The sequence below is a fragment of the Synchiropus splendidus genome, chromosome 11 (genome assembly GCF_027744825.2).
Source record: "Synchiropus splendidus isolate RoL2022-P1 chromosome 11, RoL_Sspl_1.0, whole genome shotgun sequence".
In the NCBI taxonomy this organism is placed as follows: domain Eukaryota; kingdom Metazoa; phylum Chordata; class Actinopteri; order Syngnathiformes; family Callionymidae; genus Synchiropus; species Synchiropus splendidus.
This window is the reverse complement of record NC_071344.1, coordinates 18,889,038-18,903,474: the sequence shown is the minus strand read 5'-3', so window position 1 is coordinate 18,903,474 and position 14,437 is coordinate 18,889,038. Positions and strand designations below refer to the sequence as shown.

Here is a 14,437-nt window from a genome sequence, read left to right as displayed (position 1 = left end):
AAAATGTTCCCAAACTTGGACACAGAGATGAAAAGACAATACTGTTGTTTAATATTTTATTGGTGAATTTTAGGAATCATTAATCGTTAAAAACACGTCTGTCAGAAGACCGAGTCTGAGTCAGAACCAGACCTTGCTCGTCTGCTGGTTCCAACTGTCAGCAGTTCTTCCTTCTCACACACTTCAAGAAACTGATCAGCATATATGGCGTCTACTTCAGTGAGGCATTAAGACTAAAATATAAACTTCACATAAACCTCAACCTTTCTAAAAATACAGGTCTTTAAATTATCTTAGTTACTAATCTCAGAGTGAATAAATAAGGACATGAGTAGAAGACACATGCAGGCAGCGGGACGGACGCTCCGCTCCGTGACGGACGTCACCATGGAAATGACAAGAGATGAGGAGACTTCAGTGCATCACCAGCAGCTCCTCAGAGGAGCTCAGACTGCAGCCGACATTCACTGAAACAGTTCTTGCTGTTTTTGGCCTCGTCTGTTTGAGTTCAAGTCACATCTTCTACGGCTGAGGGGAGGGAGGTTTGGTCAGACGCCGGTGGGCGCCAGGCGGCTGATGAAGGCGATGCTGCTGAGGCACATTCTCCGAAAGAAGACAGGGCACGCAGGCTTCATGATGAAGTGCTCCAGCAGGATCCGCAGCTCCGTGAACAAGGTGCTGCAAGGACAAGACGTTTAGCTGCCAAATTACTTCACATAGACAGTGAAGTGGCACGTATCTCAGCGGCACACTAGCGCCACCTGGTGGCTTCACCATTCTCAGCGTGTAACAGACAATAATGAGAAGGCTCCTCATGTTCCTGGTCCCTGATCCCCACTTGTGCTCTACCCTCACATGACGACGTGCTAAACATAGCAGCAGTCCCGAGAAACTTACCGACAGTACGGGTTTCTCCTGGACGTGTAGCGCAGCGTGAGGAACCTGTAGTAGATGAATGGCAGCAGCAGGCTCCCCTGTCCACTGCAGAGAGAGTTTCACGACGTCAGAGCGTCGCCTGCAGGAGAACTGTAAAAGCAAGAGGCTGACCTGAAGAGCATGAAGACAGTGGCAGGCATCAGGAAGATCTCGTTGCAGGCGATGAATTTGAGGATGTTCTGCTGATTGGCCGTCAGCTTGTCCAGCAGGTTCCGTACGAACATCAGGCTGCCGGGCCCCATGGACTGCAGACAGAGGAAAGTTTGGAAAAGTTTGCAGCGAAGCAGAATCAGCGGGAGCAGCGGCGCCATCCATCAGCAGCTGGGAGCAGATTATCCCGATGTTCTGGGAGCGGTGTGGCAGCTTGATAGAGGAGATAATTAAAACTCCATTTGGCTGCTGGTAACGTCTCCCTGGCGCTGGGCTGCACCGCTCAGACGGCGCTTCCATTTTTAACAATCCACGACATGACGCAGCGCTGTCGTACTCACGTCCAGGACTTTCTTGGTGTAGGTGGTGGCATGAAGCAGAGAGAAGAGGAAGACAGGGAAGATGCTCACTGGAGGTGAAAGTTAAGGACATCGCTCTAACACGGATTAAAAGTTTAAAGGAACAACTTTCAAAAGGAAGCATGCCATGCATGGGCCCTCTACAGTCTGGGACTGCAACCGCAACCTCAAGCAGTGACAGCACAAGGCAGCGTTGGGAGACTGCGACAAATACTTAAAATGGAGAGCAACAGGGAGGATACTGGTGATGGGGTAGGAGTTGACCAAGATGAGCGAGTACAGCAGGTAGTGGCAGCTGTCCTCCTGAAGAGCCTGAGCCAGAAACTCCCGACTCAGCTGGAAGCGAGGAAGCCTCTGATGCAGCCGCAGGGCACTGGTGAGAGCGTTGGCCAGCAACGCTCGCTGGTAGAAGTTGGCTGCGGCGTACGGCCTGCGAGAGACTCATGTTAGTGACTGAGGTGGCGTCACGTTGACGACAGGTCAGCGAGTGTTCTCACCCCAACACTGGCAGAATAAACATGACAGAGCAATAGACAGTGAAGAGTCGGGACAGCCACATCGCTGTCTCAAGTTTGTTACTCAGCAGAAATTGCTGCAGACAGACAGAAGCAAACGTCAGCATGAATGAGAACAACAGCCAATGTTCAAGAGCGATGCTATAGTTGTACGCAGAGAGCTCACCACTGGCCCCAGCTGGTGAGGGGGGACTTGTTGGTTGGCGTCTGCCATCTTTGGAGCTGCACGAGGATCTGGAGAAGAAAATGGCAGTCAAAACTCAGCACATCTGGAGACTCGTTCAACTCGATTACATATAAATCTCAACAATGCATCGGCTGAGCAATGTACCATTTGAGAACTCTCACAACAACTTTCACCACCAAGCAAGTTTGTTTATATGGAATATATGGCCCAAAATCCTTCATCATCTCATTCAGACAAACTGAAACACAGTCAGTGACCAGACTCTTGACCATGAGCAAACATAAGTGTGGTGATGTTAAAGTAGGTTGCTGGAGAGTAACACAGGCACTTAGTAGTAGTAGTAGTAGTAGTAGTACTGCAATAAGTTGGTCTTATCATTTGTGGTACAGGTATTTGATACATAACATCCAATAGTTTTAGCATCAACAGCGTCACTTAACAGGTACATCACTACGAAGCAGCCATCATCCTCCCCACCTTTCAAAAAGTGTAACATCGTCATTGTTCAGACAGTTCATTGAGAGATTAAAAAAATGGATCGTAATACAAGCTATTTTAAGTTAGCATCTACAAATACAATAAACGATGGGCTCAAATTGTAATCAGTTACAAGTGTGATTCTTGAGAAATTCTACTTCCGGTACACTTGATCACGCTCGCTCAAAAGCCGACAATAAATCCCACTTGTATTTTTATTAAATTAATTCCGGGGACTAACAAACTAGACCATATATATATATATATATATATAGTTCCATCGATAGCTCTGGTGGCTACATGGGTTAGCTCATCTAGCGATCGCTGAAAACAATAAAGTAACAGTCGGAATGTTTGTTGACGACTATCTAAAGCAGCAACACGAGCTCATCAACGCCATTATCTCTACTAGCACGTATTCTACACGAATGTGTTTATTCTAGCGGGCAATGTGTCAGCGCTAACGAGCTAATGCTAGCAGCAGGTGTCGAGAATGTTCCGTTACTACGGGCAACACCGCCATGTATGCACTCGTTCGAACAGCGTTCCTTTGGAGCTACTGAGTAGCAGTATGCGCCGGAACACCGGACAGCCACGGAGAGACGCGGCGGTAGATCAAATTCACGAACCTTGCTGGAACAGCGACGCAGCAGCTGGATCCCTGGAGTCTGGAGTCAGCTGACCCTTTCCGAGTGTCATCAGTTATCGCGAGATTTCACAAGCGCGTTAGTAGGAGTGACTTTTGGACGATCTCCCTCTAGCGGAGAGGAAAAGAAGCGCAGCATCGCCGCGGACATTAAAAACTTCAGTGAATTGAGGGCCAAAGTTAAACACGCTGACGGGTCAGGGGCAGCCTTTCAGATTTGGAACTAGTTGGACTGAAACACGAGGATGACGTGAAACAGAAAAGTACATGAAACAAAATGAGTATCATGCCGTCACATTGATGTAAATAACAGCGGCATTAGCTTGACATGCGCACTCTGTTCCGTCTGTGCCAATGACGTCACTGCTGAAGAGATACCGAACTACAGCAAAAAAACAGGAGGGGAGACACGCAGCTCGAGCTAGTCCTCTGACAGATACGTCTCTCAGAAAACCGACTCCCAGAAAACAGCCGGTCACGTGTGTTCTGACCTTGTTTCAGAGAGCAAAGTCAAGCGAGATGCTTTTCAGGCTGCGAGTGCGCATGCGCAGAGGACCCCGCCCACCGCGCTGAAAGGCAACCGCCCTTGTTTTGAGTGACAGCTGCTGCAGCGGGCTTCGTTCTCGAGCCTCTCGCTTGAAGAACTGAACTCGCCATTCCCATCCCCACCAGCAGGCGGCGCACCCGCCGCCAGACTGTTATTTACCTGTAATTCACCTGATTTGTCGCAAACATGCTTAAAGGTGGAACATGTCCGTATTTGTGTGCAGCAGCCATGTTTGCGCGATTATTGGCGGGAGAGCGCGAGGCGCCGCAGCAGAGCCCGCCAGTGTAAGATGCTCGGTACAATCGAATTATTCTTTGCAAAACCTAATTAGGCATTAAAAAAGGTTAACGCCAGCGCCTGAAACGTTTTTGTTTAATAATCCCATTACTGGCGGCTCATCATGTATAAAATGGCGCAGGAGGACACAAAGTTTCACTCGTTTAGCGGGAATGTCGGAGAAAAGCGCGGCGTCGGTGACGAGCGGAGAAGTAAGTGGCATGTTTCTTGGTGCTGGCTGCGAGCGGACTGCAGGGGAGCTGCAGGGAGACAGGAGGCAGGGGCTGAAATGACTGGCGCTCTTCTGCTGCCTGATTCTCCACTGAATCCTAAAGTCGCGGGGCAGCTTCCAAACTCGGGATTATTCTACGGTGTTTTCTTTTGGACGCCACTAAACCACTGTGTTCTGCGAACAGACAGCGTCAGCAGATTTATGCTTTAGTTTTCACCTGCACTTCGGACCGAATGGTTATGCTTCCAGGTGAAAGCTCGAGACACCGAGTCAAACAGAAAATTCACGACGAACCGCGCCGAGTCTTTTCAGCAGCACATCGATGCTCTTTGGATTAGAAACCCGACAAATGTTCGCTTCTACACGACACACTAAATTCATATGCCCCTTGAATATGATGCGTCGATGTTAAAATTCTAATCCCGAATAAAGAGAGAAATACAGAAAGAAAGAGCAAAAAGTAGTTAAAAGGTCGTTGCGCTCAGGATTTTTTTAAGATGCGACGGCAAATAGTTTAAACGAGTTGTTTTCAATTTCATATTCATTTTCGATAGTATTAACGCACTAGATGTTTATTTTTAATTTAGATTTTATCCATAAATGAAGGTCGCTGCAAATATTTGTTTAGAGTTAATGCTTCGGCAAGGAAGGAAATTCAAATTGTAAATATGAGAAACATTTACACCACAGAGTATGACACTATAGCTGACAAGGCGGAGTGTTCATATTCACATCATATTGGAATTAGATTTAAATGTTTAGTTGGTATTTCACGTTTACATTAAATCAGTGTCAAACGGCCTTTGTAAATATTTAAACAAAACAGGAATATTTGCTTCTAAAACAGAACAATCGCAGGTTGAACTTTAACATATTTTTGAACGATCCACATATTTATTAACGCGGGTCATTTAAGAGGGGCGATTTGAAAAATATTTTTTATTCGTATTACATGTTGAATTTGGAACAAATAATAACAATGAATGTGTTTTATTTTAGTTACTTTGATGAAATTGTTTCCATTTTTTTTTGTTTTTGAAGTCGGGCAGATTGAGAAAATATCGACGGATCTATCGACTCATAAGGCAGAGCTCGGACATGACATAGAATAAAGGCAGAATCTGAAATTAGAAAACGGAATAAGAGCCGGTTCCGGATTTATCCTGGAATCGTCCGTGAACACCTCGTGCCAAGAGAATTGATAAATAATGCAAACTAAAATGTGCTATTTTCAAACAAGAAGCTGAAGAACGGAAAAACAGCATCAGTATTTCAGAACAAAACCGTGACACGCAATTATTCGTTCATTGTCGCGACTACACAGAGCGAGACCACTTGCAGATTTACTCAACGTTTTTGTCGTCTTGAATTATTTATTTGCAACGTTTGAAGTGATCGGTATCTATTTTGTAATTTCATTCGTTTAATTAACTTATTTTAAAATTGAATTCGCATATTTAATTCATTTGTAGTCGTATTTTAAATTTAAACAAATTTATTTAATTCCCTTATAGTGATATTTTAAATGTAAAGTAATATTTAATTCAATACTATAATGTGGTTTAAAACACGAATTTATTTCACGAGAAAACAACAACTCTTAGATCACATTTTTACAACGACAAAAATGAAATAAATACGACAACATAATAATAATAATAATAATAATAATAATAATAATAATAATAACAATAATAATAATAATAATAATAATAATAATAATTGCCGAAACGCTATTTCAGCTCAGTTAATTTTCAGAACATTCTTTGAGGGTTGATTTTTGAAACTCAAGTTAAGATATCTTGTCCGATCTGAGCGCAATTCACGTTTAATCTAGCGTTTGACGCAGAGCCTCCCACGGAAGAGACCGGCTCCCCGTCCGTCAGTCAGGCCTGTCCTGGTGTTTGTTTCTGCTCTGAATGAGGTCCTGATGGGTCTGACGGGGTCCACAAAGGCCCTGATGGTCTGGGCGGAGAGGGGCGGCTCTGACAGGAGCCATTATGTCAAGCTGCTCTTCCTCCTCCTCCTTTTCCTCACCCGAGGAGGAAGACCTCCAGGACAGACCCGGACCCCCGACCCTGGACCACTGGGACGACACGTGACTAGCTCAGAGTATAGTTCGTGAGTGACATTGTGGTACTGTGTCATGCCTTCAGGTCCGAGTGGTTCTAAGATGCTTGTGTTTATATCAAACGCTGAGCACACTATGGGTCACCAGTGAATACTTGTTGGTTATTGTGGCAAAACATGCAAGGACTCTGGGTCTGGATCATGTGTGTCACTACACACTTTGTGACGTGTGTTTGAGGATTTTCTTATGTTTATTCTACAACGGGTGTTTCTCCATTTCATAGTGTTTAGTGCGTGTGCAAGTGTGTGTGAGTTTACTGCAGTGCTCCATGTCAGTGGGTCTACTGAATGCGTTCGCGTATAGTGTGCATTTAATGGTGTGTGGTGTTTGTGAGAGAGAAATGTGTGTGTTTGGTGTGAATGTGAGACTCACATGTGTTTAAAGAGTTAGTAATGGAACAAAATGAGTTGGTAGATCAAATGTGTGAATTCTAGAGTGAGTTTGTCTGTGTTGTTGGAGGGTAATAGAGCAGCACCACATGTGAGTGCAAGTCAGTGTGAGTCAGTGGTGGTGAGTCTGCGTGAGAGTGGGTCAGTCTGAGTCAGTGATGGTGATCGGTGTAAGTCAGTGATAGAGGGTCAGTGTGAGTCAGTGTGAGTCAGAGATGGTGAGTCAGTGATGGGGAGTCACCTTGAGTCTGTGTGAGTCAGTAATTGTGAGTCAGTGTGAGGCTGTGATAGAGAGTCACCGTGAGTCTGTTTGAGTCAGTGATGGTGAGTCTGCGAGTCAATGTCAGTCAGTGATGGTGAGTCACCGTGAGTCATTGTGAGTGATCGCGAGTTACTGTCAGTCATTGTTATCGATCACCTTCCAGCCACTGTGGAATTGTGTTACTTTGACAGAAGCCTCCAGTGACACCTCTGAACGCTTCCTCTTCCTCAGGTGGGCCGGGCTGAACCGCTCTCTCCCCTGGCTGGCCGGCTGAGGTCTCTGAGACCCTCATCACCTGTGTAAGTGAGTCCAGTTGACAAATGATAAACCTAAGCGCAACCTGGTGACTGACACGAGTGGACCAGGATCGGGACACTAACCCATGAGCCATGAGAATCTCTGATGAGTCGACTCCTGACACTGACTCATTTACATTGCAGCTGATTCACATGGTTAGAATTGAGTCAGACTCTAAGACTCAGGGGAAAACAAACCCGACTGACTCCTCGGCAGATCAAAGCAGACACGAGTCACTGTGAGTCTTGGGCACGTTTGACTTCTCCAAGCTTGAGTCCCAGTCATGACTCGCACGTTAACCGGGGCAGATGAGAGCAGGAACCCAGTCATCATGTTGCCGAAGAACAACGATTCCAAAACAAGGAGTCTCTCCGTGAACTCAGAAGATCCAAATGACTCGTTAACTGGAGCGTTAACTTGCGTGCAGAAGACGACTTGTAGTCGATCATTTCCCCAGAATCTAATTTGAACCAAGTCGATGAAGACGTCAGACGCAGTGACAGCTGGATCAGGGCGCGGGGATGAACTCATGAATGCAGATCCGGGGCCTCAGGAGAGCCGACTCTCCCAGCTCCTTCCAGACATTAATGATTCATATTTTGAGACCTGCTCGCTGCAGAGTCCAGATCTGAGAGGGTTATTGCCTTCTCAAACACAATCAGCGCGAGAATTAATCAAAGCTGCGCGATGCTTGCCCGTAATAGATGGCTCTAAAATGTGACGTTATTATTTCCCGTCATTTCTGGAAACAAATTGAACATTTATTGCATATATATTAAAAATTATACAGTGGCGGCTGATGTCTCTGTTATTGAGGCGCTCGCAGAGGTGAGGTCTCCGCGGATCAATTTCTCCGCCTTGTCGCGGCGCCGAGGGGATGTTTGGAGAGCGCCTGCACGCCAAATTGATTCACAAACCAATTCATAACTTCAGGGGATTCCGGCCTGAGACGGGGCAGCGGTTCTGCTGCGTGCAGGGGTTCAAGCTCCTCAGCCGCACCAGCGGGTTTGATACACTGGGTTTGGGCTGCCTTCACAAACATATCCATTAAGCCGCCACAAAGCTTTTATTGTGCACTTGATCTGAAAATAGAGGCCGGTCTGACGGCAGGGTCCAGACAAAACCCGCTAAAGGCCTGGTCTTTGTCCGGCCCGGCCCGGATGAATGGCCGGTGTCAGCCGGATGATTAGTTTGCTCTATTAAATTGTCAAAAAGGAAGGATTTGTCCCCAACGCTGCCCTTCCTGAAGAATTATGGAATTCAGAGTTGTTTGTGACGGCCGGGGACCGCTGGGGTGGAGGGCGAAGGTCAGACAGAGTTCTCAGCACGGAGGACAAGTGGGCCGGGATCCGGCCGGAACCTCCAGTCGCTCTGCTCCAGCCCCATGCTGTTGCACACTGACAAGCAGAAGATGAAGCCTGGATCCAGGTTTGACCTTTAATAAGGTTTCATTTCCGACTATTTTTCAGACTTGAATCGACTCTCTCTGGCCTGCTAGCTTCCAGTCACATGACCCTGACATCACTTCCGGTGTGTCATGTTTTAAAGGTTGCAGCAGTTTCTGGAGAAGAGACGTTTATTGTGGAGTGTTCGGGGAGGATTCACTTGTGAGTCCATGAAGGAGAACCAAGTCCTTTTCTCATTTACAGTGGCGTTCACTTTCAAAGGTTCTCACAATCCGGGCCAGGGAGTACGACAGGTCTGGATGAGTCCCAGGTGCTGGGCAGAGCCACGCCCCTTGGACCAGGCCCTTTAGTGGACCTTGGTTTGAGGACTCCAGCCTGGGGAAGCTGAGAAACCTTCTGCAGCATCATGTTTTGAATCTCAGACTCAGGGCCGCAGGCCTCGGCGTGGCTCTTGGCGCCACCGCGCAGCGGCCGTGAACCCCCTCGTCCCCGGGACCCCCGCCGGCACTGCCCTCTCTTCTGGTGCCAGCTTTTGTGTAAAACCTTAACAACTTGTCGCGGTGGCTCCGGCGGGCGAGACCAAGTCTGTGCCGACTAGAACACTCATCCCCTTTGTGGCTGCCCCCCGCACCCCGCACCCTCCCCGGTCGCCTGCACTCCAAGATTTATGTATTTTTGATTTTAAATTCCTTCTGTCATCAAGACTGTGCTCTTGTTGACTTTTCTTGACCCGCCGACCCCGCTCCCCAAACTTTCCCATATTTAATGCGGGACTCTGACCCCCCGCACTCCCCGAACCCACCCTCGTCGTCTTCTCCTTCATGTGTGGCGTCTTTTGTTGGCATGTGCTGTTTGCTCTGTTCTTGAACTTCAGTGGTGCCAAGTCCTGGTCCTGGTCCCTCTTCACCCCGACTCTGAGGCACGATGGCATGCCCCTGCGAGGGCTCGGCAGTGGCTCCGGTCCCGCCTGGCCAGCACTGTGGCGTGTCGAGGCAGGAATGACGGATGTCCACACCTTGGCAGGTCTGACGCGGCTCCACAGGCCGCCGCGGCTGCCCAGCTTGCTAATTAGTTAAACAAACGCTCCGACTAATGATCCCACTGGCCCGGCCGGCTCGGGGGGTTTTGTGCCCGCCGTTCCTCCTGCTGGAAAACTTGGCCCCGCTGACCCGAGCTATCACAGCGCTGTGGAGATGGCTGGACCGCCCTGTCCGGAGTCCAACCCCCCAGGGGCCAAAGGGCAGCGTCCAGGGCCCGGGAATGCCACCACCAGCTGCTCGCAGTGACACGGCTCACAAAAGAGGGCTCGGAGGGCCGTCCCTCAGTGTTGTGACAGAACTGGACTGACATTTATTTACTCTCTGCAGCAGAGCTGCGGCAGATTCACTGTCACTCAGAGTTCATACGTCGGGATTTCACAGTAACCGCGTTCCACAATGGAGGGACACGACTGTATGAAGCGGACGCCAGCTTGTAGGAAAATGAATCCAACGTTTCTCCAAACTAACCTGACAGTCGTGGCAGAATGAGTGGTGTCATCAGTGGGATGACCACAGTCAAACACAGTCACAGAGTTGCGGGAAAACACAGCAGAAACAACTTCCATCCTTTGATCGGAGAAATAAAACCGTTTTCCTGAGAAACGGGAAGTAATTTTTCTGTGGGTGAGAGGCTGAGATCTCATGGATTCGACTCCCCTCGATTGAACGACTCCGTTTGGAGTCAGGAAGGTTGTTGTTTTTCATGCTGAAGGAGCTTCATTGCTGCTGAGCTTATATGACTCCATGAGTCATGAGACTCCTGGAGTGTTGTGTAGCTGAGTGAGATGCAACTCTCCAGTCGTGACTCCAGGTGAAGGTGAGCCGTGACTTCATCCCAGCTGCCAAGAGACGATACTTGGCCGCAAACTACCTGAAAAAAAACTACACCACAGTTCAGCTCACTCTCTGAAAGGAGTTCTATGCACGGGTTGTCAATGCTGCTCATTGACTCGCTACATCTCTGCTAACAGCAACTTACTCTGATCCAGTCCATCCACGTGGTGCACTCATACCAAAGCCTTTCCAGGATGTCCCTTTGGTCAGCTGAAGCTAACCTCCAGCTAGCTCGGACAAAAAGACCATTAAAGAAGCCAGACCACCTTCCAACATGGAGCTGCCACTCCACCTGGGCAGGACGGGTCCTACCAACCGACCTACTCTGATCTGGGATGTTTGGTTTAGTTTGGTTTTGTGGAAACATCTGAGAAGGGAGGAACCGAACATGTTGCTGCTGCTGGGATCTAGTCACAGACACGCTCATGGTCTGGAGCTGAGACTGGCACAGAGAAGGTTTTGCTGTGAGTCTGGCTGCGCTGTCTACGGGACAGTCTCGGGTCACTTCCCGTCCCTGCGCCTCCGTGGAGGTCTGGGACTCTAATTGCAGCAGTGAACTGGTGGATGGCCTGCAGGCACTCGGAGGACCTGCCCGTCACCCGCTAATTGACAAGGACTTGTCTGTCCTGGGAGCAGCTGCTGCTAAACGCCGGCACAATCGTCTGCAGCCGCCCGCAGGACCTTAAAGAGGGGGGAGATTTATTGAATCTCCCCTCTGGGGGACGCTGTATTAAGTAGGCAATATCAGCTTTATTTCCTCGGGTGCCCGGACGGAGACACGCTCCTGGTATTAATAACACCAGGAGCCAATTAGAGCAGACAAGCGACATGAATCACCGCAAACAAGACGCGAGAGCCGGAATCACTTCTGAGGAATTCAGGAGTGGAAATGAGCGACGTGCTACACGGATTGATCCGATTTTCGGAGCCAAACTCACACAGATCAGTGAAATACGCGATTCATTACGGCTCAAAAGAGCAGCCGGTATTGTTGAAGTGGGAAAAGTCTTGTTCCGGCGCTTTCCCACTGCCTGTGAAGAAACTCGTCTGGCTCTTTTGAACTGGCAGAGTTTCTCTCGCTGTCCGGACGAGCTCTTTTCTTCGCGGGGAACAATGAGCACAGTGGCGCTCCCCTGCCGGTGCCGCACAGTCGGGGATCCCCCAGGATTGTTCCGCACATCTTTGGATTTCATCAATCAAAATGACTGCGGTTTTCCATAAAAATGCTGAATTTGGTGACTGGAACCGAGTCGGGAAAAGGTGGAGAAGCACGGAGCTGTCCGCTCGATGATGAATGGGAATCCTTTGATCGGGAAAATAAAACCGTTTTCCTGAGAAACAGGAAGTGATTGTTCTGAGGGTGAGAGACGGAGATCTCATGGATCCGCTCGGTTGAGCGACTCCATTTGGAGTCAGCAAGGTTGTTGTTTTTCATGCTGAAGGAGCTTCATGGTGCTGAGCTGATATGACTCCATGAGTCCGACTCCTGGAGTGTTGTGTAGCTGAGTGAGATCCAACTCTCCAGTCGTGGCTGCAGGTGAAGGTGACACCATTAGCATGAGTGAACCTGCTAGCATCAACAATGAGAACATCGGAGAAGCTAGCATTGCTGGGAGCATAAAGATAAAGTGAGATCCTTGAAGCAGAAGATCTAAAGCCTCTTCAGCTGTTTCCTCATGTACTATTGACGTCCAGTCCGCTCGGGTCATGTCTGGAGCCCAGTGCAGCCCGGTGAGGGCAGCGGCCCGCTGGTAACAACCGTGCTTCATCGGACACTGGCCTGGGCTTGAAGAATGGCTTCATCTGGGCGCCGCGGCGTTTCCTGAGGTGAGGTCTGCACCGGCTGCTAATAGAGATCTAATTGATGGCTCCAGTCGGCGTTTCCGTGCTCCCTGCCTTTATTGCGCCCCGGCGTCTGCTGTGGAGGAGCCGGCTAATCCGATTCCCGCTATTCCTCCAGGAGCAGCACGAGCTGCAGGCCAGAGCCCAGGCAGGAGAAGCGGAGAGGAGCAGGATCGTTATTAAAAAAGTTACAGCCCAGTGGAAATTGATGAAAAACTAGAAGAAGCGCTCAATTTTGAAAAGGCACGGATAATAAACTAAAGTAACGAGTGGCAACATCACCAGGGTTGGTGAGATGAAAAACAAACGTGATGTGACTCTCACCGCATCTACAACACAGTCAGAATATCGAGTCTGAGAGTAGTCTGATGCTCATTGTACGTTCAGTTGAAGATCAGCTTCAGGTCAGATATCTTCTCCTCAGCTTGACCATCGGTCTCGGCTAGACATGGATCAAAGAGTCTGAACCATTGGCGGCGTGGAACCGCAGACTGGACTTTGGATCCAGAACCACCTGTCATTTTGAACACTCTGAGGTTTCATATTTAGCATACAGCAGAGGAGAAGAGGGTGTGATTTTGGGCTGTCGACAGGTCGGAGCTCTGAATGCGCTGCCATGACATCATCAGGGCGCCCACTGCTGTCTCAGAGTGTGAGTCATCACATCAGCAGTGTTCCAAGCAGCACCTGAAGGCACCATCCCTCGCTCACCCTTGCGGGAGGGTCTGACAGCATCAGCCTGCAGGTGCAGCCGTCGGTCAGGCCTCCTCCAGTCCTGACCTCCGACCAGCAGGCTGAATCTGTGAATGTTTCACGTCTCTGACTGTAAAGGTGTCGTCAGATCAGCAGCTCTGATCCTGATGTCTCAGGAGGGCGTGATGTTTTCACTCCTGTCCTCCAGCAGGAGCCTCAACCTGAGTCAGTTCCCCTGTGATCCAGACTAGCCAAGGCAGAGCATCAGTGAGATGTGACAGTGGGACCTCCAGAACTCACAGGCATCCTTGTTTGTGTCGCTGTCATTCAGCAGAAGGTAGAAAAGCTGTCAGTCACATGAGGAACAAGACTGATTCTCTTCTTCTGTCGTCTCCTTTAGAGCTTCCTGGCCGGCTCCTGATTGGTCCACTGTCCCGGCTCTGATAGCAGCCCTGGAGCCCGGGATGATTGATGACGGCGAGGGCAAGGCCGAGCGCTGGCAGCATAAAGCCCCATAGACGCCTCAATAAAGAGCCCGGCTAGTGGAGAGCCAGGGCCCCCGCTCAATAGGACCCCCCCCCAGCCCCCACACACCCCACCCCACCCACCTCCTCCGAGGACTCAGGAGGAGGAGGAGGAGAGGTGCTCTGTTGTTGGATAATTCGTTTAGCTATCGAGCCAGCGGCCGTCTGAGGATGGATAAGTGCAGCCACGGATATGTGTGGGGTGAGAATAGCAGGGCAGAGGGTGGGGGGAGGCGTGAGGGGGGAGATGCATCATCCTGTGATCTTTTCACGTCCTCTGAAAACTTGACCAGTGATCAATGGCCGCAAGTGATCGGCCTGACGTCACCGGGGGGGCGACCCTGAGCGCTGACCTCTGCCTGAGATCCAGCGAGGCTGGATTCCTTCAGTGGGCCGTCCGAGCCATCCACCCCTCACCATCCACCCCCCACCCTCCTGAGTCCACATGCAGCCTGTTCTGAACCCAGGCAGCACAGCGCCTCTCAAAAGCTCAATTAGGCAGCGACCTGCTCCCGACCGAGTCCAGCGAGGAGACACGGCGTCCTGCCGGCCGGAGCTGGACGTCCTCCTGGGCCACGCCTCCTCAGTCACATGACGCCCCACCATCTTCAGCAGTGTGTCTCAGATGTGTGAACTTATTAAAGAAAGTAAGAACAGAATCCCTGTGTCAGCTGTCCTGCATTAACCAGGTGCA

General features: G+C 49.5%; 1 protein-coding gene and 1 long non-coding RNA gene across 2 annotated transcripts; one reads left to right on the top strand and one right to left on the bottom strand.

The window, feature by feature from the left end:
- Nucleotides 1-42: 42 nt before the first annotated feature.
- tmem33 (transmembrane protein 33) lies at nucleotides 43-3,338 on the bottom strand. Its single transcript, XM_053878647.1, has 8 exons — nucleotides 3,254-3,338; nucleotides 2,127-2,194; nucleotides 1,943-2,037; nucleotides 1,688-1,875; nucleotides 1,428-1,495; nucleotides 1,048-1,181; nucleotides 898-981; nucleotides 43-678 (listed from the first exon to the last, which is right to left on the bottom strand). Exons 1-8 carry the CDS (start codon nucleotides 3,321-3,323, stop codon nucleotides 549-551), a joined length of 837 nt encoding a protein of 278 aa, XP_053734622.1. The 5' UTR covers nucleotides 3,324-3,338; the 3' UTR covers nucleotides 43-548.
- A 923-nt stretch (nucleotides 3,339-4,261) lies between these two features.
- Nucleotides 4,262-13,812, top strand: LOC128767001 (uncharacterized). Its single transcript, XR_008416066.1, has 3 exons — nucleotides 4,262-4,305; nucleotides 7,339-7,406; nucleotides 13,620-13,812. It is a non-coding gene; the product is annotated as an uncharacterized LOC128767001 (long non-coding RNA).
- The last annotated feature ends 625 nt before the right edge of the window (nucleotides 13,813-14,437 follow it).